The 21,632-nt window shown below is 53.6% G+C and overlaps 1 protein-coding gene across 2 annotated transcripts; it reads left to right on the top strand.

Annotated features, from left to right (window-relative positions):
* Positions 1-1,681: 1,681 nt before the first annotated feature.
* Positions 1,682-21,582, top strand: GTSE1 (G2 and S-phase expressed 1). Of its 2 annotated transcripts, XM_072973711.1 has the most exons (12): positions 1,682-1,762; positions 2,158-2,257; positions 8,240-8,297; positions 8,385-9,009; positions 9,516-9,686; positions 10,458-10,584; positions 12,177-12,533; positions 15,745-15,817; positions 17,773-18,009; positions 19,781-19,985; positions 20,407-20,619; positions 21,119-21,582. In XM_072973711.1, exons 2-12 carry the CDS (start codon positions 2,236-2,238, stop codon positions 21,200-21,202), a joined length of 2,172 nt encoding a protein of 723 aa, XP_072829812.1. In that variant the 5' UTR covers positions 1,682-1,762; positions 2,158-2,235; the 3' UTR covers positions 21,203-21,582. The 2 variants fall into 2 exon arrangements, with proteins under 2 accessions (XP_072829812.1, XP_072829813.1); XM_072973712.1 differs by lacking the exon at positions 12,177-12,533.
* The last annotated feature ends 50 nt before the right edge of the window (positions 21,583-21,632 follow it).

The raw sequence follows: 21,632 nt of genomic DNA on the forward strand, positions 1-21,632 counted from the left end.
CCTCCTGACAGAGCCTGCTCACACCCTGCCTGCCTTCCCCTCTCCTGGTTCCAAGGAAGACACACCTTGGCCAAAAGCAGGAAGTCTGGTCCCCTCCTCCATGAAGGCCTCTGCTCCCCGACAGCAGGCTGGTGCCCCACAGCCCTTGGCACCTGCCTTTGCTACTGCACCTTTGTCCCCAGCTGTGACTGCCTCAGGTCAGGGACAGATCTGTGTCACCCAGCACCACCCAGAACAGAGCCTGTGCTACCTGTCAGTGAACCCATAAATGAGTGTATAAATAAATAAAGCAGAACCCTACAAGGGCAAGGAAGAAATGAATCTCTAATGGGTAGGCCACTGCTAGAAGAGAGGAGAGGCCAAGAAAAGAGATGGAGGAAGATACAGTTTATAGAGTTAAGAGCAACAAGTTATTAATTGGTGTGTTTACTGAGCACATACTATGTACTGACATGATACAGGGGGAAGAGCACCCAGAGTGGGTGTTTGGGGACCCTTGCCCCTAGCAGATACCCTGCCCTCACCTGGAGGGTATGGGGATCGGACACCTGGACCAACAGCCCTCCAGTCTAGAGCCCTCTGGGCCCCTGCTGCAGCTGCCCTGTGGTTATGAGTCAGGCAAGTCTGGGCCCTGGAACCATGGATGGAGCACAGGCAACACCAAGCCGACTGCCATCTTCAGGAGGTCCTTGCCGGCAGAGGGATGCCTGGAGCTCTCAGGCCGGTGGGCCCAACAAAGGCCGCCTGCCTGAAGCTGAGCAAGACCCCAGAGAGGCCACCGAGGGACAGTCCGACCCGGCACCCTCCTTCAAGCCCCTCTCTCTATCCAGTCCTGAAGCCAGGGCCACTTCTGGATGTCCCTGTTCCTCGAGCCAATAAATTCCTTTTTCTAAAGCCAACTTGAAGCTGGTTTTCTGTTACTTGCAACCCAAAGGTTCTTGACTGATACCTGCAGCTGAGATTTGCAGCTAGGTCTGTCTGACCCCATTTCCTCCAGTTAAGCAGAAACCAGATCAAAAGATGATGGAACTTGGAAGGGAGCCTGTGGACAGAGGCTCAGGTGGAAAAGGGAGGATGGGGGAAGAGAGGGACCCAGCACATCAGAAAGCAGTGGGCGTAGTTGGGGGCAAAGAGCCAGGCGGAAGGCTGCAGAGGGAGCCCCAAATAGAAACAAGACACCAGGGATGCCAGGACAAGCCAAAAGGGAGATGCAGAGGGCACCCGTGGCTAGACAGACTCTCCTGGTCCAGGGGCACACATCGCAGTGACTGGTCACCCAGGGTCACCCGGGCGCTCCTCGGGACAGGGCCCGGCTCTTCTTACTCTGCTGAGAACTGACCAGTAAGTAATGCTTTACAAAGCAGGTAGGTGCACCTACTTTGTTTAGTCTTCGGGTCAATGCCCTAGGAATTTGATTTTCTCCATTTAAGGATTAAGGGCCGGGATCAGAACCAAGTCCCTTGCCGTATGTAGCTGTCCTGATGCCGAGCGGGCGGGGACATACCATATGAGCTTTAAGAACTCCAGCCCTACACCGCGCGTCCCACCCCAGGGCCTGGACAGACATCCGGCAGGCGCAGGGCGCGGAGGGAGTGCGCAAGCGCGCCGCGCGCCTCCTCCCGGCGCTCGGACTACAGCCCCCAGGATGCACCGGGCGCGGCGGCCTTTCAAACCGGCCAATCCGCAGCCCGCACCGCGTCCGCCGCGCTGCGTTTAAACCCGGGGCGGAGGCGCGGCGGCTGGGGCGTCGCGGCGGCTTGGGGTGAGGGGCCCGGTGGCTCGGGCGCGGCCGGGGGGTCGGGGGGTGGGCCGCAGGGTGCCCTCGCGGGCTGCGTGGAGCCTGCAGCGCGGGCGGGGCCGCCCCGAGGGCAAACCAAAGCCCCGGAGTCCGGCCCGGGAGCTGGGCTTTCCGTTGCCGGGTCCGGGCGTTCAGGCCTGACTCGGACGGGCCGCCGTCCCGGGGCTCCCAGCCTGGAGGCGCGCGGGCCTTGGGAGGGTCGCGGAGGGTCTCGGGCTGCAGCTCAGGTGGCCTCTCCCTCCCTTCCTCTGCCCGGTCGGTGCTGCAGCGGCTCACGCGGCCGGGCGCCCCTGGAGCTGGAGGGACCCGGGGCCTGGGCGCCGACACCTGCTCACCTTGCGGCCCCCTCCTCCCCGCAGTGACTTCTGACAGCTCTCGCCGTGGAAGGAGGACGCGGCTGCGACTTGCTTTCAGCCAGCCAGGCCGGAGAAGCGGGGATGGATGTTCCCCAGAAGGACGGTACGTCCTCGTTACTGCAGCTCTGTTCGGGGAGCTCAGGGAAGATGCAGGGCGACTTACTGCTCGTTTCCCGTGAAACTCCTGGTCCCCGTCTTCAAGGAGTTTGCATCCGTCTAACTTCTTTATTTCCTCTTTACCCGCAGTTTTAACTTCCTTTATAGCAGAGAATTCTTACCGTTTTGTTTACTGCAGTGTCCTCAGTGCCTGAGGTAGGCACTCAGGTATTTGTGGAATTGAGTTTGATGCTTCCTTTTTTGGGTTGTGGCTGGTTTCTGTCTGCTAAGCCTCGTTTAGGATCTTTGCCATCATGTTAGTGAGTGAGCCTGGCCTATAGCTCTGCTGTCTTGTTCTGTCCCTGTCTGGTTTGAGTGTGGAGAGGAGGGTACAGCCTCACAAGATGCGTTAAAGGCCATGCCCTCTTTTTCTGCTAAAGCATGGTGACATGCTTTTATCTTTTGTTCTCCACAACACCCGTGTGAGGCAGGTAGACTAGGTATTAGGTATCCTTAACGTCTCCGTTTTGCAGAAACTGTCCTAACGCTGCCAGTCCTTGGTGCTGCTTCATCGTGTCTGGGGAGGTGTTTGCTGCCCCACCCCTCTCCTCCTTCCTCCCTTTCAAGTCCCTTCCCCGGGTGTGCTGAACCCTCATTGCTGCTTCCTGAGGCCGTCACCCCTGTCACCCTCCCATCACGTGATTTTTCTGCTGGTCTGTTACCTCACACTCATCACTGCCATACGGATAAGTCCTGTTGTCTGACTCGTCCTGTTGTTGTCCGCTCCCTCTCCACTGCTTGGTGCCTCATTCAGAGCCAGACTTCAAGAGTCCTCTCCTTTTGTTTTGCTATTATTTTTCCACACCGCTCAACCCCTACCCACCCCCTCTGCCCTCACACTTGGCTCAAGCTGCTTTCATCAGTCACTGAGGATATCTGTGTTGCCAGATCTGTCATTTTTCTGTCCTCTGATATCAACCTCTCAATAACTTTTGAACTTCTCTCCTTCTGAAAACTTCCTTGCTTGGCTTCTGAGGCATCTTGGTTTTCCTTCTGTCTCCCTGGCTGGTGTATCTCCATCTCTTTAAAGACTTCTCTTCCTCTCCCATCTTCTGAAGCTGATCTCTCCAGGACCTGGTCTGGGGCGGGGGGTCTCTTTGTACCCCCCGCCCCCCGCCACACACACACAGGTCTCCAGACAGTCCCATGGCTGTAAATCCCTTCTGTTTTATGGTGGTGCCCACATTTTGTCTTGAGTGCAGCCTCTCCGCTAAGCTCTGGATTTGTGTATTCACCTGCCTAACTGGCATTTCAGGTGGATGTCTCCCACCTCTTACTCAGCAGGCCCCCCCCCCACCCCATTCTTAGCCGGTTCTTTGTCTTTCTGATGGAAGTGAATTGCCCCTCCATTCATCCAGCTGTGAAAGTTGTGAAGCTGCACAGTCATTCAATCATCAATTACTGTTCTTTCCACCTTCAGATTATGTTTTGGATCCATTTACCTCTTTGTACCTCCACCCAAATACCACCAACTTGGTCTCAGCCATATCAACTCACCTCCACCTATTTGTATTTTTTGCACTTTGGCCAATGTATACACTTGTAATTTTAATAGATATCACTTCCTTCTTTTCCGATACACTGTACACACCACCAGGGCAACCTTTTGAAAACAAAGGTTAGAGCATAACACTCTCCTGTTTAAAACCCTTCAGTAGCTCCTGTCACACTCTGGGTGAAACAAAAGCTTGTCGTGTCTTGCACCCTGTCCGGGAGCTGACCCTCCTGATCCACCCCCTCCAGCCATGACCAGTTCCTCCAAGGTGCCCCACCTCCACGTGGGCCTCACCACACTGCCTTCCACCCAGTGCTCCCACCGGACAGTGCACACCCGAGGGAGTGCCCTTCACCCGTCCGCCTGGCACCTGGTGGAGGACGTGGCACGTGTCTGCAGAATGGACCAGTCAGCCAGGCCAGGTCACTCTGAGCCAATCATGGGGCCTGGAATAGACGGCTTTTCCCCTGACTCTTGGTCCAGGATTCCTTTCACCACAGCAGACAGTTGGAAGTTTCTAGAAGTGACCTACAAAATCGACTTCCTAGGTTCAGACACTTACAAAGTGAAATGTCTGTCTCCCTTTCCACTTTGTCCCTCAGCCCCTCAGTTACCCGCTCCAAAGGCCACCGATCTCATCCGTCTCGGGCATTCCAGGCCTAACTTGTGCAAGTGTCAACCAGTATGCATACGGTGTCAGTCGCGTCTGCTTTTATAGCACAGAGAACTCTGTCCTGCCCCTGGTTTTTTGCACCCAGTTTATCTTGATGATCTTTGTATGTGACTATATGAAGAGTGTTACTGTTCTTTTCTGTGCCTGTATAGGGTTCCATTCTGTTGTGGGCTTGTGCTGTGGTCTTACCTGCTGTCTGTGAACATTTAGTTTGTGTCCAGTGTCTTCCTGTTACAAACGCTGCCGCTGCAATACATAACATGGGATACTTGACAGCAGCAGACTTCCGGTCAGGGGTATGTGCGTTTCCTGTTTGGTAGGTCCCGTCAGGTTACCCGTGTGGGGCCGTAGTCATTTACACTTTCCCCGGCAGCGTATGAGCGCTCTCTTTCCCCACAGCCTTGCCTGCAGTGTGTCAGACTTTCTGATTTCTTACAGTCTTACGGGTGAAAGTGGAATGCTCAGGGATCTTAGAATTTTTCATTTCTCTTATTTTTGGGTGAGGGTGCATTTCTTGTCCTATGTTTAAGAACATGTCGTTTTATTTTCTGTGCATTTTATCTGTCCGTACCCTCTGTCCATTCTTCCTTCGTCATTTCTTACAGCCCTTTGTGATGTGAGCTGCGAATGTTCTCTTCCCTGCTTGTTGTTCCTTTTAACTTTGCTCATGGTGATTCTTGCCATGCGGAGATTTTAAATGTCTTATCTTGTGGACGATCAACCTTTTATTTCATGGCTTCCAGCTTGGTGTCATAGTTAGACCTCTGCACTCCAGGTTAGAAGATAATTTCCCCATGGTTTCTTGTTCCTTAAGGGTTTCATTTTTTCAATTAAGTCTTTGACTTATTTAGAATTTGTCCTGGTATGGTGTGGGGTGTGGATCAAACTTTAGATATGTACATTCTTACCCCCAAAGGGTCATCTAATTTATCTCAGTACCGTTTATTAAATAATCCGTTTCCCCCTTTTATTTGATGTGTTACTTCTGTGATTACTAAGCTTTCTTTATATCCATCCCGCGTATTTCTTGTTCGGTTTGTTCATGGGTGTTTTGTGTTGTTTTGCTGCTACAGCGAATGAGGTTTTTTCTTCTATTGTATCTTCTGTTCTTTGTGGATATGAAAGCTGTCGATCGTTGTGTATTAATTTTGTCCTCAGCCGTTTGCTTTTATTCTCTTACTATTTATAATAGTTTTCAGTTGATTTTCTTGATTTTTCTTGTGTCTGTAATCATAGCATCTGTGCACCATGGTAATTTTACCTCCAAATTCTTTCCTTTGTCTAATTGGTTTATGCATCCAGAACAGTGTTAAGATGTGTGACAGCAGAACATCACTGCCCTGTGCCCGGCTTTAAAGGAATTTCTTTAGTTTACCATGAAGCCTGACGTGGGCTTCTGGTACCTTAACGCTTAGATGGCGGCCATCAGCATTTCCGCGTTGTTTTCCTTCTCCTGGGCACATGGTAGAATTGAACTCCCCTGCCCACTTGAAGTTGGATTTGCCTCAGGTGACTTGAAATATGTCCAATGAAATGGTGACGTTGTGATGTGTGTCACTCGTGGGCCTTTAAGAAGCAGTGTGGAATGTGCTGTTTCCCCTTTGTTCTGCCGTGAAGCCCAGCAGCGTTTCCAGTGGCGGAGGCTCCCTCTGCCTGGGTCCTGGAGGGAGAAGGACATGGAACAGGGCCGAGCCTACCCTCAGCAGATGTAGAGTTTGAGTGAGAAATCAGCCTTGTTGTGACAAGCCACTTGAGATGTGGCCACTGTTTTGTTACTTCAGCATGAGTTAGTCTATCCTAACTGATAAAATGTATTTGCTCCTGAGTTTAGGAGGAGTGCTTCTGATGGCATCGTATGAAGTCTAGTTTTGGATACTTCCTTATATGATAAAATATGTCTGTTACTTTTTATGTAGCATTTTTATTTATTTTTGTTTATTTATTTTTTAATGGAGGTACAGGGGATTGAACCCAGGACCTCATGCATGCTAAGCTAAGCAAGTGCTCTACCACTGAGCTATGACCAGTCCCCACTTTTATGTAGCATTTTTGAAGACAACAATGTATGTTGCATTTGCCACGTGCCTTGTTGGTGTATGTGGAGACCAGATTGTACGGCTTTCCTCTCATATGATTATCTTACTAGATCGTATAAAACTAAACTATCCTACAGTCCCGAAGTCGTGGCTGAACCTCACAGGTCGTGATGGAGTTGCTCCTTCTTTAAATGTGTTGCTGGGGTCTGTTCGCAGATATTCCTGTGTAGGATTTTTGTGCTGACATAAGCCAAGTCCGTAGTTTCCTTTATTGAGCAAAGTTTACAGGCTTTGGGTATGGTTATACTTGCTTCATAGAAGTAAGTTGGAAGGTTTCTTTTTTCCATCCTTTGGAACAACATAAATAGTTTTGGACTGATATATTCTTTAAAGATCTACTAGAATTATCCTATGAAACTATCTGGGACTTGTGCTTTTTGGGGGAGAATAGCTCTTTAATAAATGTCTCCAGTTATTTTATGATAATTGAACTACTGAGTTTTTTTCGTCTCTTCTGGAGTCAGTTTTGTAAGTAAATCAATTTTAATCATTTAAATACAAAAGGTAAATTCTATCTCCTAGAAAATTATCCGTATCAACCAAGGTCTGGGGTTTATACGCACAGAGTTGAGCACACTAGCTCATGAATAATTTAATTTCCTTCTCTCTGGTTATTTCTCTTTATTTCTTTTGTGTAATTGTGCTTTCTACCTTTTCCTTGGTTAGGTAATTAGGAATAATTAAATGACTAATTAGGACCCAATTCGGTTATTAGTATATTTAAATTTTTTATGGTTTGGTAAGCGTGCTGCAGTGTTTATTAGGGTCAAATGAGATAAGACTTGTGAAAGTGCTGCACGAACGCTACAGTGTGGAAATGCCAGCCCACTGCGTTGTGATAGACGCTTGCTGAGTGTCCAGGCCCTGAGCTTGGCCGGCCGTGGGGAATCTGGGGGGACATCAGGCATCTGCACTCAGTTTAGAGGAGCTCATGGTCTCGCTGGGGCTACAGGCGGTCAAGAGACATTTAGAGAGTAGCGATGCTAAGGCAGAGGGCAGGTCCAGGTGCCGCGGGGGCCCTGGGGAAGGGTGGGGTGGGCTGGGCTGGGGGAGATAGAGGAGGGAGCAGCTGTCCCAGCAGAGGGGCCCACCAACCCAGAGCCTGTGTGGTCTGTTAGTGGGAGTCAGGCTCATGACCACTCAGGGCTGGTGAGGGCACTGCAGTCAGCAGGTACAGAGAGCAGTTTTATCTGGGGGCTCAGGACAGGCTCCAAGAAGAGACAACAGTCAACAGGTATGTATGGAGCCACTGCTGTGCATTTGAATAATACTGAATTTATCTTTGAAAGAGGAATAGGTGTGGTTTGTAAGCGGGGAATTTAATCCTAGGGGAGCTGGGACAGGGGGTCTTTTGGAAACATTCTATACCAGGAAACGACTTACCTAGTCTTGCAAAGCTAGTTGAATGACTTGGTGAATATGTTTTAGATTATATCTTGAGAACAAGGGCTTAAAAATAAGGACTTAGGCTTTGGTGGCAGCTTAGCAAACACAGAATGGCTGACACTATTTTAAAAAGAAAATGGAAAAATTAAGGAAATCTAGAGCTCCTTCACACTTTTGGAAGTGAAATTGTAAGACAGTTTTGATAGCTACAGAGACTGGCACTGTTTTCGTGCTCTCAGCTCCACGCCTAAAATAATGGGTAACTTTTCTCCCCCTCAGATGTTCTTCTTTTGGCTGATGAAAAGTTTGACTTCGATCTTTCATTGTCTTCTTCAAGGTAAACGAATGAGTTTCCTTCCTTTGCTTTGGGAAAGTCCTTCATTTAAATGCCAGTGTTACTGATAATCCTCTTCTTTTAAAACAGTGCAAATGAAGATGATGAAGTCTTTTTTGGCCCTGTTGGACATAAAGAAAGATGTATTGCTGCCAGCTTAGAATTAAATAATCAAATTCCTGAAGAACCTCTTTTGCCAGCGTCTGAAAGTCACTTCACTTGGAGTCCTCTCACTGGGGAAAAATTTGTGGAAGTTTATAAAGAAGCCCACTTACTGGCCTTACAGATACAAAGCCACAGCAGAAACAAGGCAGCCCCAGCTGCCAGACAGGAAGACCCCGGGAGCCAGGGAGTGGAAGGATTCATACAAGAATCACAATTAAAAATAAACCTCTTTGAGAAAGAAAATGAAACAAAGAAAAGCCCAAAGTCACTTAAGAGGGAGACGTACTACCTGTCAGACAGCCCCTTGCGGGGTCTGTCACGCTCGGGCCCCCAGCCCACCTCGGCCGTGGCCCTGCAGGTGGCTCCTGCCCGGGGCAGCCTCACCCAGACGCAGGGGCCACCTCCCGCTCCGAGTTCTTCTTTGTCAGTGGAACCGAGTACTGCTCACCCTCCGAACCAGGCCGTGACTCAGAAGAAGGTCCCCAGCAAATTGCCACCACCCCGCACCTCATCTCTTAGAGGAAAAAGCATCCCCTTGGCCGTAGAGAAGGTACCACACACGAGCGCCTTTATCTAGGGGACCAGCCGCTCCTTTGTTCTGAGCCCTTTCGGTTATGGCAGAAACCACGATGGGGGGAAACTTGGAAATAGCTACTCGGAGGGCCCTGGGGCCAGAGGAGTGGAAAGTCCAGGAAGAGCAGCAACAGCCGGGGTGGGGGTGTGGACTTGGGCTGGGGTGGCTTGGTGACATGGCTTCCTGCCGGGCATGCAGTGGTGAGCTGTCCTGGGGAGTGGCAGTGGACTTGTGTGCGTCAGCTCCAGAGGCTCGCTCTCCTACCAGGGATCTGTCTCGGTACTATTTCACCCTGTTTTTAATGAGGAAGCGGACGCTGTCGTCATTTTTGTCTGGTCATTTGTGGGAGGAAGCATTGATGAGCTGAGGCGCGTGCATTGGGAAGGTAGACAGTCCCTGCAGCTGCTCTAATCCAAGCCTTAGCGTGTCCGTACATTGTTGAAGACTAGACGGTTTTCACATTTCAATTTAAAATTTTTCAGCCCGTGAAAGAGAAACCAGCCAGTCCTTCAAGGATGAAGACCCTAAGTGAGAAGGAATCCCACAGCCATGTGCCCCCTGACAAGCCCAGTGCTGCCCGCGACGTCACCAGCCTGCCAGCTGGTGGGAGCCACCTGGCCCAAGGCAAGCGCTCGCTCCCTGTTCCAAACAAGGTGGGTTGGCCAGGCCTGTAGGTGGTGGCAGGGAGAAAGGGCAGCTTTGTATATGTGGGACGTGTCCTCTGATGAAAGTCAAGGTCAGGAAGGTAGAAAACAGGACCCAGGAGAGGCAGCTCGGCGAAGTGCACGCAGACCTGGCCCGCGTGAGGGGTCTGACGGCGGAGATGCTCCCTGCTCCCCTCACCGGGCCCGAGCGCGGAGGAGATGGGACGTGGACCGCGCTGTGAAAACCACAGCTCCTCACAGGCGTGGGGACTGCTGTCCACGTCTCTGCCATTTGTTTTCCAGCGGTGATGGTCAGACTGAGCTGTGCATACTTGGGAAAATTGCCTAATCGCTGGTGGGACTTAAGGTGGCCACAGCTGGCCCCTGCAGCTACCGACCCCGCAGGTGGGGGCGAGGCCCCAAGCCTGCGGCTCAGCAAGCTCCCAGGGGTTTCCGTGCAGGGCTCTGAAGGCTGCGCGGGGAAGTACGGCTTGACCTTTAAATTCCAGATGATACTTTGTAAACATTTTTTTTTTTTTAGGATTTTGATTGCGAGTACATTTAATGTATTTACCAATACAATTAGGGATAATAGACATTTTTTACAATATTGAGTCTTCCAATCCAAGAAAATGGTATGTCTTTGTTTTTTAGATCATCTTTACAAAATTCTATTGAAATAAACTAGTTGTTAGGATACTTTGTAAAATATTAAAGGCAATTTTAAAACCCACTTTTGCAGAAAAACGTGATGGGTAGATAATGAAATCTTTGTTTTAGCTGGGGCGGAAGAAGACCGTGCTGAAACTGCCTGGGTGTGCTGGCAGCCTCGCAGGGAAGGCCGCCTCCGCGGGGTCGGTTTCGGGTGTGACCTCCAGCGTGTGTGCCTCCCCAGCAGCCGGCAAAGGTAAGGCTGGCCCCGAATGCTGACCGCTCCTGACAGACCATCTTCACAGAACCACTGAGCTCGGCAGAAGTTTCCAGAAGGCTTGTGGGGGTCTGGGGCAGGGAGCTTCTCCGATTCCCAGACCCAAGGTGCTTCCTCTCCTGAGGAGAGGCACTCAGACGGGCGGTCTTAGGGTGGGACGAGCAGTCACAAAGGGGACACGTGCTCAAGGTGCCAGAGAACCCAGAGAGACGCTGGGACCAGCCTCCATGGAAATGGAACCAGACATAGGTTTTTAAAATCGGGCTGTTCTAGATGGTGTAGGGCACGGGACCCGTGTAACTCCTGAGTGTGTGTAAATCTGCGCCCTCAAATGGGTTTAAGGGCAGGCTACTTTAATCTCAGCAAGCCAAGGGTGCCATCTGGTGGTGAAGGGGAGAGAGCCTGGGAGGCTGTGGGCGGAGGCATTCGACTGCCTGCTGTTAGGACTAAACCCTCCTCAAATTCTGTTTGCTGCGTGGACTCGGACTGCAGGCCAGGCCGCACGGCGTGCATCTTGCGCACAGACGTGAATAGTCTGAGCTCTTGAATGAGACTGACCTGATTTGGAATCCTGACTGCCAGTGGCGACTAAGAACTTGGGTTGTTCCTCTATCTTTACAAACTGAGGGGAAAACACGTCCTTTCAGTGTTCCTGTGGGCCTTAGGAGGCCACATGAAGCCCCAGCCCTGACTCTGTGCGCGGCGTGTGTTCAGTGAAGAGAAGTTCTGGCACGTTAGGTGTTGGGAGGTCGGCTTTGATGTCGGTTCAGAGCGTTGGCACCGTTTTCACTAGTTTCTGATCCCGTCTCTGCTAAGGGTCGAGACAGACCGCGTGGGGCTTCTGGGGGGTGTGCGTTTCTCTGCTGTCCACAGTGGGATCACGGGGGTCGGGAGCTGCGGCGTGTGGGCGGGCGTGTGAAGCCCTTGCCCGCAGGGGCCCGGAGCTGTGGAAGTGCTCATTCTCTTAGGTCTTCTCCAGGAATCTTTCACCAGATTGACTTCTGTACTGGGCGTGTTGGCAGCTGAGTGTTTTTGCCCTACTTTATCCGCAGTTCTGACTTGAATAGCACTCGTAGTTGGTATGACCCAACCTGCTTGTAATTTACAGGAACCGACCGGTAAGGGTTGTGTCATCTCTCCCTGTCCCTCCCCTCCCACTGACAGGACAGGTGGGGTGAGACTAGATGATCTGTTTTCATCTGCTCAGCGAGGGTAGACCTCTGTGTCGGCATCAGTGAAGACAGGAGAGCTTGAACTCACGGGTACTGACGTGAGTCTCGGTGCTGGCGTCTAGAATTAGCGCCTTGGAGCACACTCAGCTGGGCCGTGAGCGGCCCGGCTCGTCCTGGGTTAGAGGACGTTGCCTGGCAGACCTACAGAATATTGCTCATGTGTTTTCCTTACATGGAAATCACCATGATAGAAATTGATGGAAATAAATCATTTTCTTCTACATTTTAAGGTAGAGATGTTAAAGACAGCATATTTTGTGTGTGCCATTGAGTAACGTCATAATCTGGAAATAACATCAACTTGGGTGATAATCAGATTTCGTGTGTCTCCTCTTCCAGCTAAAGCGAGTGACCTTCCAAGCATTCCCGCAGACAGCTCCCGAGCAAACACCAGCCAGTCGGGCAGAACAGGACTCGCGGCGCCGCGGTTGTCACTGCAGGCGGGCCCCGGGGGCGGGCCCTGCGGCCAAAGCCAGAGGCCCGCTGAGCTGCCCCGGGAGCCCACCAGGGCGGCTCTCACCCAACCCCAGACTCCAGAACGGGGAGGCCCCGGGCTGAGCTCCTGTATCAGTTGGTCACACTCCTCCCAAATGAACAAAACTGGGAGTGCAAGGAGGCGCGACTCCTGTCTGAACTCCAAGACAAAGGTCATGCCTACCCCTACGCACCGATTTAAAGTTCCTAAGTTTTCTACTGGTAAGAGATAAATTATAATGCGTTTTTAAAATACTGAACAAATTATATTTAAAGTTAAAAAAATTACTAGTTTTGGTGATGGTCGTTTCTTCACTTTTATTTTTCTTAAAGCACTTTAAATCTGTCTTCAGCTTGCACTGCTTTGGATGAGAAGTCAGTGAATTTCTTACCTTAAGTTTCCCTCTCCGTAACGTGTCGTTTTTCTCTTGTTATTTTCAGCATTTTGATTACTATGTATTTTGATGTGGCTTTTTTTGTGTTTATCCTACTTGGGGTTCTGGAGTTATTCTGATCTGTGAGTTTATCAGATCTGGAAAATATGTGGCCATTATTTCTTCAAATGTTTTTCCTTGCTTCCCCACACTTCCTGGGACTCTAGGTGCCTGCGTTACAGACCGTCTGATGCTGTCTTTTAGGGCACGACGAGCTGCTCTCTTCCAGCCCCTCCTGGCACGTCTGCAGGTTCATGTGTCTTTTCTTCGGCAATGCGTCCAATCTGCTGCTACGTCTGCCCAGTTAATTTTTCATTGCTGGCATCTCCCCGTTTGTGTCCTCATGGTGTTTGTGTTTTCCTCTTAATTCCTGAACGTATTATAATGGTCCTTGTAAGTCTGCTTCTTCTGATCCCACCGTCCCTGTCATTTGGGTTCCATTTCTCTTGCCTCGTTTGTCCTGGTGATGGTGGCATTTTCCTGCTTCCTCGTGTCTAATGGCTTTTTATTGTCTGCTGGACGTCATCAATTGTACATTTTTGAAAGTCTGGATTTTATTGTCTGTCTTTAAGGAGTTGAATTCTGCTTTGGCAGGAATTTAAATTTCACGTCACCTCGGTCCTTTCAAGGCTTCTTTAAGCTTTGGCGGGGCAGCTCTCGGGCCTGTGCTCTTGGGGTAGTTCCATCCTGGACGTGCTGTGCGTCCCTGAGGTCTCTGCTCCGGCCGGTTGGACGTGTTCCCAGTGCTGGTTCTTGCCCCTTTCTGAGCCCTGCCCTGCATTCGTGCTGCTTCTCACTACACAGCAAGGACTCGGGGTCCTGCTCGGATTTCTAGAGCACTCTCTCTCTCTGTAGTTCCCTCCTCTTAACACTCTGCCCCTCAGATTCCAGCCTGTGCAGCCTCCCAAACCCTGATCGTTGTCTCCTCAAATCAGTGAGACTGCCAGGCTCCCCTCGGGCTCTCCCCACCTGCGCTGGCGTGCCGACAGGGCTGCCAGGTAGGAGGTGGCGTGTTTGGTCGAGGTAAATTAGTCAGTGTGTATAATGCAGAGAGTTGTACGGAGCTGATTTGAGGGGGAGGATAGTTCTGGCCTCCTTTCAAGCTTGTTTCTTAGCGGCTTGAGTATCTTAAAGTTATCAGCATCGCTGGCTAGTGCAGGCGGCCTTCAACACCTGCAAACCTCGTTTGGAGTTGCTGCTCATATACGAATGAGCCATTCCATTGCGTGTCTCCCAGTGCTAGGCACTCTTAGGTTCAGGGGATGTAATGGTAAGGCAAATCCTATTCTTGGGATTTCCATTTTAATAGTGAAACATGAGAAATGCTGTCAAGTAAGTGTACTTCCAGATCGTAAGTACGAGGAAGTGACTAACAGAAGATGAGGAAGAAGTTACAGAGTGGGGTTCTTTCAGCCAAGATGGTCAGGGTAGACTCCCCTCAGGAGGTGACACGGCTGAGATGTGAGCCACGAGGAGGCGGGAGGCATTAGAAAAGGCAGAGGGACGAACCCTTGGTTGATTGTAGGGTGTGATACAGGTATTTTAATAATCTGAAATTCCATAAAAATCGTTACTCTCCCATGCACCTTGTGGGGGCTCCCCAGGAGTGCGCCACCGAGATGAGGGAGGACACCGGGAAGAGGAAGACATGGGCAGCCGTGCAAGGGGGAACCCTGCCCAGGATGGGGTGAGAATGCAGGGCCCGGCCTGGCCTCGGAGAGAGATCTTCGGGAAGCACAGGGCCTCGGTGCCCGAGAGGGGGCCACCTGGAAATACTCCCAGGGACAGAGCTTCTGGGCCCCTCAGTCACAGGCGCCCAAATAAGAAACAAACAAAAGACGGAGGCAGTTACGACCTCGGGTAGGGGCAGGGGTGGGAGCCCCGGGAAGGAGGTGCGTCATGTGTCCATAGACGCAGCTGTCAGAACGCCGCGAGCCGCAGCGGCCGGCTGCACAGGTCTGCATGGGCCCCGGAGGGGGCCGGCTCTCGTCGGGACCTGGGCAGGTTTTGAAGAACGAGAAGTAGCAGCACATGTGACTTAGAGATTCAAAGGTGGCCCCACAGGAAGCAAGCAGGTTGGAAGTAGGGTGGGTGTGCTGCTTTGTCTCCAGATTTTCACCCTGCATTTTTTATGTTTTGGGCTTTTTTTGGTGCATGAATTGCTTTGATAAGATCAACTTTTGAACAGAACAGGAGATGGGAGGTGAGGACAAGCACATATGGGCAGCTCTTTGGAGAAGATCTTTCTTTGAAGAGCAGAGAGACGCGGAGCGGGGGCAGGGTGGGAGGGGACCCGTGGGAGCCCCTGCACCGCCTGCCTCCCTGGGGCTGGGGACTGCCTCACTGCCCAGGGCTTCCAGGACATAGCGGATACTGCCTGGGGGCTTAGCCCTGGGGGGAGTCTGTGACTTCTCATGTGCACTGCAGCCTGAGCCTGTGCCGGGCCTCTCTCAGTCCTCCCAGCCTGCTTGTGGTCACCTGTGATCAGCCAGGATCACACACGCGCAAGTGGTTAGTCGCCAGACGACGTGAACAGTTTGCCACCTTAGGGCCACCTAGCGCTGTCCGTTTCCCGAGAGTGAAGGTGGTGGTGGGCTCTGCAGGGCTCGCCTGGCATGCAGCTGCGTTAGCCTCGCTGCTGGGGGCGGGGGTCTCCCGGGGGACTTGTCCCGGTTGCACACTGAGCGCTGCCTTCTCTTTGGGACTCTGAAGGCTCTCGGTTCCCGTCTAGGTGAGTAGTGGCTGCAGGCAGAGGTGAGATGAGGGCTCGTCCTGTTCTGCAGCCACTGGTTGGACCCTAAGGCCCTGCGGGGGGCGGGTCCCCCTGGAGGGAGGCCATGTCCCCTCTCACTCCTGGGCGGCAGGTTTGCTCTCTGGGCTTGTCTGACCTTCAGCTCCTTCCTGTGCCGCCCTCACTGCAACTCGGGAGAACGGAGGCATGTAGAGAAGAGCTCCCCGGTTGGTGAAGAGGGACTTATCCCTGGGTCCTCTCGTCTCAGGTGAACCCCCGGACAGCGCAACGCCGAAGTCCTGCCGGGCGCAGAGGCCACAGTCCTGCACGTCGGTGGGGAGGTAACTCACCATCTGCTTCCTTCCTTGTGTTACTGTAAGAACAAACTCAGGCACCTGCTGACTTCTGGAAGTACCTTCTCCAGTGTAGAGACCCACAGCCTGGCCATGCACATCTGGCCTTAGCCCCGGGCTCCTGAGCCACTGCGCCATCCCCTGCAGATTACGGTGGCCAGACTTGCCTCTAGGGGTGGAAGCGCCGATTTTCACCCCTGAACCCGCAGTTCTCCAGCCAGACTGCCCGGCAGAGATGCTGTCAGGGCTGTTGCAATTCCAGCTCACCCTCAGAGGCTCTGATTCAGCTGGTCTGGCATGGAGCCCAGCACCTGCAGGGTCTCACAGTGACCCTAGCATGTGCCGGGGTTGAGGACCACCTGCATGAGTCCCGGGTCTGCCACTTCCTGGTCTGGATCTAGTGCAGATGACTCAGTGTCCCCTCCTTGTGTCCCCGTGCCCCGCGGGGACGACACGCACACATGCATGTGCACACACCTGGGACCACTCATGCAAACGCTGCCCCACTTCTGGCTGCCCTCCTGCCACCTGCGCTGCCACCTGCTGAGGTGGGCGGGCTACGCCATCCACACATCTGGCCCTCTGATGATCGGCTCTCCGGGAACTGTCACATTGGCAGGACCCCAGCCCAGTGCCGCTCAGTCCTGTGCACATCAGCTCGGGGTAGGGCAGGAGTTAGGGCACTCAGACCCCCTGGAGCGGGATCCTGGTGCCAGCATACGCCAGGGTGGGAGTGCTGGATGGGGCGGGCAGGACAAGCACTGGGCTCGGACAGCAGAGCAGGACCCTGATCTCGGGTCTGCCCCGACCAGTCGGGCCGGCCGCCAGTCTTCCACAACTTTGGGCTTTACTTGGATGTGAACTTGGGATGCACTTTATGGGGTTGGACCAGGTGCTCTCCCTTGGAGCATTAGCCGGGCTGAGATTCCTTCCTTCCACACAGTGGGTAAGAGCAGGACCCAGAGCCACCAGGCACTGGCCCCGTCACGTCTCCTCTCCGCTCAGTTTTCTCACCTGTACAATGGGAAGATAGCTCCTACCTCCAGGGTTACCTTGAAGATTACATTTGTTTGTATTTTTAAGTTTATTTTCACTGGAGTTTGTGGCGGAGTGGCCAGTGCTCAGCAGTAAAGCACGTGGGACAGATTCCAGAACTTCGCAGAGACAGGCATCTTGCTCCCAGCACCTGTCTCTCCCACCCACTCTCCTTTCAGTAAATGTTAATTAAAGTTTGTCTGTAGACTGATTTTGAACATGCAGACTGTCCTCGACGGGTGGCAGAACCAACAGGTGTGTCATCCCCGGCCTCCCGCGGGCACCGCGTTGGTGGGAGGGCCCTGACTTGTTGAGGATGACAGTCTGTTCAGCCTCTCTTCTCTGTCAGCAACAGGACACATCAACAGTGGGGCGGGACTGGTTGGCAGCCTGAGCCACAGGTACTGCCAGGGTGAGAAGGAGAGATGCGTGAGAAACAGGCACCAGGTGTGCTGGGTCACACCCGTGTTCACACCTGGTTCAGGGGCCTTAGACCCAGGGAACTGCCTGTCCACTCACATGCCCAGCCGGGCCCTGCCCTGGCCTGGACTTCCTGGTGGGAATGTTTATGCCAGCAGAAGGTGACCTTTCCATCTCCTGTGCAGAGGCTCCTGTGAAGACCGTTTCCGTGGCAGCACCTATAACGTGCAGTCACACTGGATCGGAACCTCAGATGGGCCCACAGAGGAACTGAAGCCCCTGCTCGGCCTCCCGGGGCTGGCGGCAGCGCTGAGTCCCTGCCCTCGCCGCCGCCCCTCCTCAGAGGACAGCTGACAGGCTTCGCCAGCTTGAATCTTTGATGTTGAAACCACAGGCCTTTGCACTGCACTAGCACGTGGCTGAATCATTAGATTTTCTTGATTTGTTTCAAGTCATCTCTGCTTAAAACTCTCATTTTGTCTTTCCAGGATTGTTCATAGCACTCCTGTTAGACGGTCCTTGGGCCCAGCCTCGCAGAGCCTGGTAAGCAGCGTGTGGACCCCTGTGAGTACAAGACGCGTGTCAGCCCTGCCCACGCCTGCCGGCCGCCGACTCTCCAGCCTTCCCGTGCTGACCCCTAAGACCCTGCCCAGGGCCCTGGCTTCTCCCCTGCGTGTGTCTGCTCAGCGACTGTCTTCTGAGCCCCAGAAAAAATCTGCAGTGAGGTAGGAGTTAAAGATTGCACCGTTTTTCTCAAATTCATAAAACCGCAGGCAGTCGTGTACTGGGAAGTCACTGTCGGGAACTAGCTGGACTGAGGTCCGTGCCCCTTCTCAGCCCCCGCGGCGGAGCCTGGCTGCACGCCCTCCTGCGGGTAGTTCTCTGAGAGGGAGGGCCCTGCTTCTTTGTCGTGTTTCTCTCCTGACAGCGTATCCTGGGTGCAGGCTGGAGGCCTGGGCCTCATCGCACCTTGGGGTAGACGAGGGCCTCCCAGCCGGGACAAGCCCTCCAGGCAGAGCCGCGCCACCCAGTGCGCTGGTGCCAGGAGCTCTGGGACCTTGCGTGGTCCTCACGATGGGGCCCTGGGGAGGGCCCCGCACCCTCGGCCTCGAGGCTCTCAGTCAGCAGTGACCACACTCAGGCTTCCCGAGAAACAGACCCCCCCACCGCCTGTCCCGCTCACTGGCCCGTGTCCAGCTGCACTGCCCCGCGCTGCCCTGCGCCGCATCTGGACAGGCCTGCGCTTGCATCCTCTCCACCTGGAACGCAGAGCTGTCTCCTCCCCATAATTGGAGTCCATGTTCAGGGGCCTTTCTGGAGACCCCGTTCCCGACTTGGTCGCGCTGCTCCTTTTCCCCACGTTGCTTTCTCACATTTCCCACCTCCTGGCTGCCCACACAGAGTGTGTGTTTGTCCACTTGACAGTCGTCCGAGACGCCGCTGGTGGGGAAGCTCCCCTGAGCCTCCCCTGTCCGGCCTGTCACCAGGCCTGAGGACAAGCTCCCGGCATGCGGCAGGCGCTCAGGAGTATCTGTGGGAGGAACCACCCAGGTAGAGTGTATAGTTGGTCACTGGCTTCCTTGACTAGAAGCTTCATCTGTGAAGGAGCCTTAACGGGCCAGGTATAAGCATCGGGCCTCTGATCCTCCGTCACCCTGGCAGAGCTTGGGGGAAGGCTGGGGTGCCGGTGTGTGGACCCACCCACGGCGGTGTCGAGCACGTATGTGTCTGGGTCTTTCTGTGAGAGCAGAGGAGACAGAGTGCCAGGCTGTGTGTTAGGTCAGGGAGAGGAACCAGCCAGACACAAGGCCGCCCCGAAAACTCGAACAAGGCCCAGCATGGACGGTCAGTGCTGTTGACATGTGTTGTGCGTTTGCAGGTGTCAGGATAGAAAAGAAATCCTACTGTCTTTCAGGTTGTTATGAAGCCTTTACAGTATTGAAAAGAAGATATGCTGTATTAATTTATGGAAATTGTTGCTTTCTTCAGTTTTCTTGTGTAATTCAGTTCCGAGTCATCAGGTTTCTGAGGCCTGCCAGGCAGCAGACTATCCTGGGGCTGGAGACGCAGCAGGCAGACGGGGGCCAGGCCGGGTGCACACTGCACTGACGGGAAACACAGACACCAAAGAGCGTCTGCACAGTGACAGGTGTACGGGGCAGCCCCCCTGCGGAGTGTGTGACCTGGGCATTCAGACCTGCCCCGCCATCCACACTCCAGGCAGGAGGAACCAGGCCGGCAGGAGCACCGTGGCCACAGCACGTGGACAGAGGCGGCTCCTGCACCTGGTCCTTGCCCCTCTCCTTCTCGAACACCTTCAGGCGCCTATGCAGACACCAGACTCAGAGACCACGCATCCGCCTGCTGGAGCCGGAACCAGCGCCGGGAGCTCTCCACTGGACGACGCTTCTCTGAAAAGAACCTTCTCGAGTCATCACCACACGAGCTAGCACCTCCCGGCCGTGTCCTGATAGGATTTCTCCTTCCCTCCCACAGAACCGCACCAGCAACAGAGAGCGCCCGCAGGGCTGCTCCCAGGGGCTCGGACTCGTCGCCGGATGGGAGCCTTTCTCCCCCGTCCGCCGTGCCGCAGGCGCTTAACTTTTCTCCAGAAAAGAGTGATCTTACTTTTTCAAAAAGTATCGGCACAGAAGCAGCCCCGGCTGAGGCGCAGCCACCTGAGGACCCACCCCCCAGTGAGGTGAAGGGATACGTGGGGTTGACTCGTGCAGTCCTGGGTGTCCCCCCAGCCCCGTGCTAAAGGGAGGGGTCACGACCTCCCGCCTCCAGGAGGGACAAAAACCGCAGCTCCCGTATTTGACCACGGAGAGGCCAGGGTTCAAAGGAGGGGAGGTGGGGAGCGGGGCAGCAGTGAGGGTGTGAGCGGGGCTCCGGTGCTGGCCGCTGGCAGGCGGGAGGTGGACAGGGCTGGAGGGCAGCTGGAGAGGAGAGGGCTGTCGGTGCTCACGCTCTGCACCTCTCCTCACCTGGCCACTCCTGGCCCACCTTCCTTGGGTTTCCAAACTGTTAGCCACATGGGACATAAGCGAGGCCTGCCCGTTTCCTTAAGACGGTTGACAGAAAGGAGCCAGAATCCCTTTTCAGTCTTGTCTCCCAAGTAGGCGGTTCTTGTGGACATCGGGCTGGATGGACTCGGCATCGCCCCCAAAGCTGCAGGCACACCCCGGGGCGACCGCCCTCTCACCCGCTTCTGCGACGCTCCGGAGGCCAGCGTGGCCGTGCGTCCTGAAGGCAGACCCCTGGTCGACCTCCTGCTGAACACCCCCGACGCCAGCAGGAAGGCTGCGGCCAAGCCCCCCCACGAGGTGGCACAGGTGCGGAGTGGCAGGGCCCCTGCTGGCTTTGGCCTTGGGGGGTCTCAGTTGGGACCTCGTCCACCAGACACATCATGGTGACCCTGGAGAGTGGCCACTGGGGCTTCTAAGGGCGACACGCCTCGCCTCATCGCTGGGGGTGTGACCTCAAGTTGGCCAAGCCCCTCCAAGGAATCCCGCCTGGAGCCCTTCCAGGCCGGGGTCGCGGGGTTTCCGCTCCGGGATCCCCCAGAGCTTCACGTGTGACGAGGGAGCATGACTGCTCAAGGAACTCGGAGGTCTGCAGTGTGTGGCACTTTCTCCCTCCAGCTTCTTAAACATGATGGTCAAGATGTTTTGCACTGGGCCTGAGCCCAGTTCACCCATTAGCTTATGGCGTGAGCTGTGGTGGAGGTGGCCGCAGGCAGCCCTGTCCTCAGTGAAGCCAGTCCTTTGGGGTCTGCGGGAGGGGAGGGGCAGCGCGGGCGCGCTGGTCACCTCTGTCGCTTCGCCCTTGCAGCTGATAGACCTGGCTTCTCCTCTGATCCTGCTGAGTCCGGAGGCTGACAAAGAAAACGTGGACTCACCACTTCTCAAGTTCTGAGTAGAACGAAATCCTTTACAGTTACAAGAACAGTCAGTCCTAAAGTGGTTTTCAACCCTTAGAAATTAATTTTCAGAGAAATTGTATTGGAAAAGTTGAAAAACAAAACAAAAGTCTCTGCACAGTTACTATGCCTGGATCGGGGGCTGTGGGACTGGGGGGGTGTTGGCCACCTGAGGTCACTGCTGGCCAACAGCCTCCCTCCTCACGGACCCACACGTGCTGGTGTGCCCGCTGAAGTTACTCCAGGTGAAGAACTTGTTGTGAATCTTCTGTGTGTAAAATAGCAAGTGACTATTTTAAAAATTAAGTTTGCATGAAAAGGTGAATAGCCTGGACTTAAGTTAAATTGCAAAATAAATGGAAATGCATTAAAGCTATATGTTAATGTTGAAGATTGTCTTGATTTTCAAACATGCATAGCTATTTT

The sequence above is a fragment of the Vicugna pacos genome, chromosome 12 (assembly GCF_048564905.1).
Source record: "Vicugna pacos chromosome 12, VicPac4, whole genome shotgun sequence".
NCBI lineage: Eukaryota > Metazoa > Chordata > Mammalia > Artiodactyla > Camelidae > Vicugna > Vicugna pacos.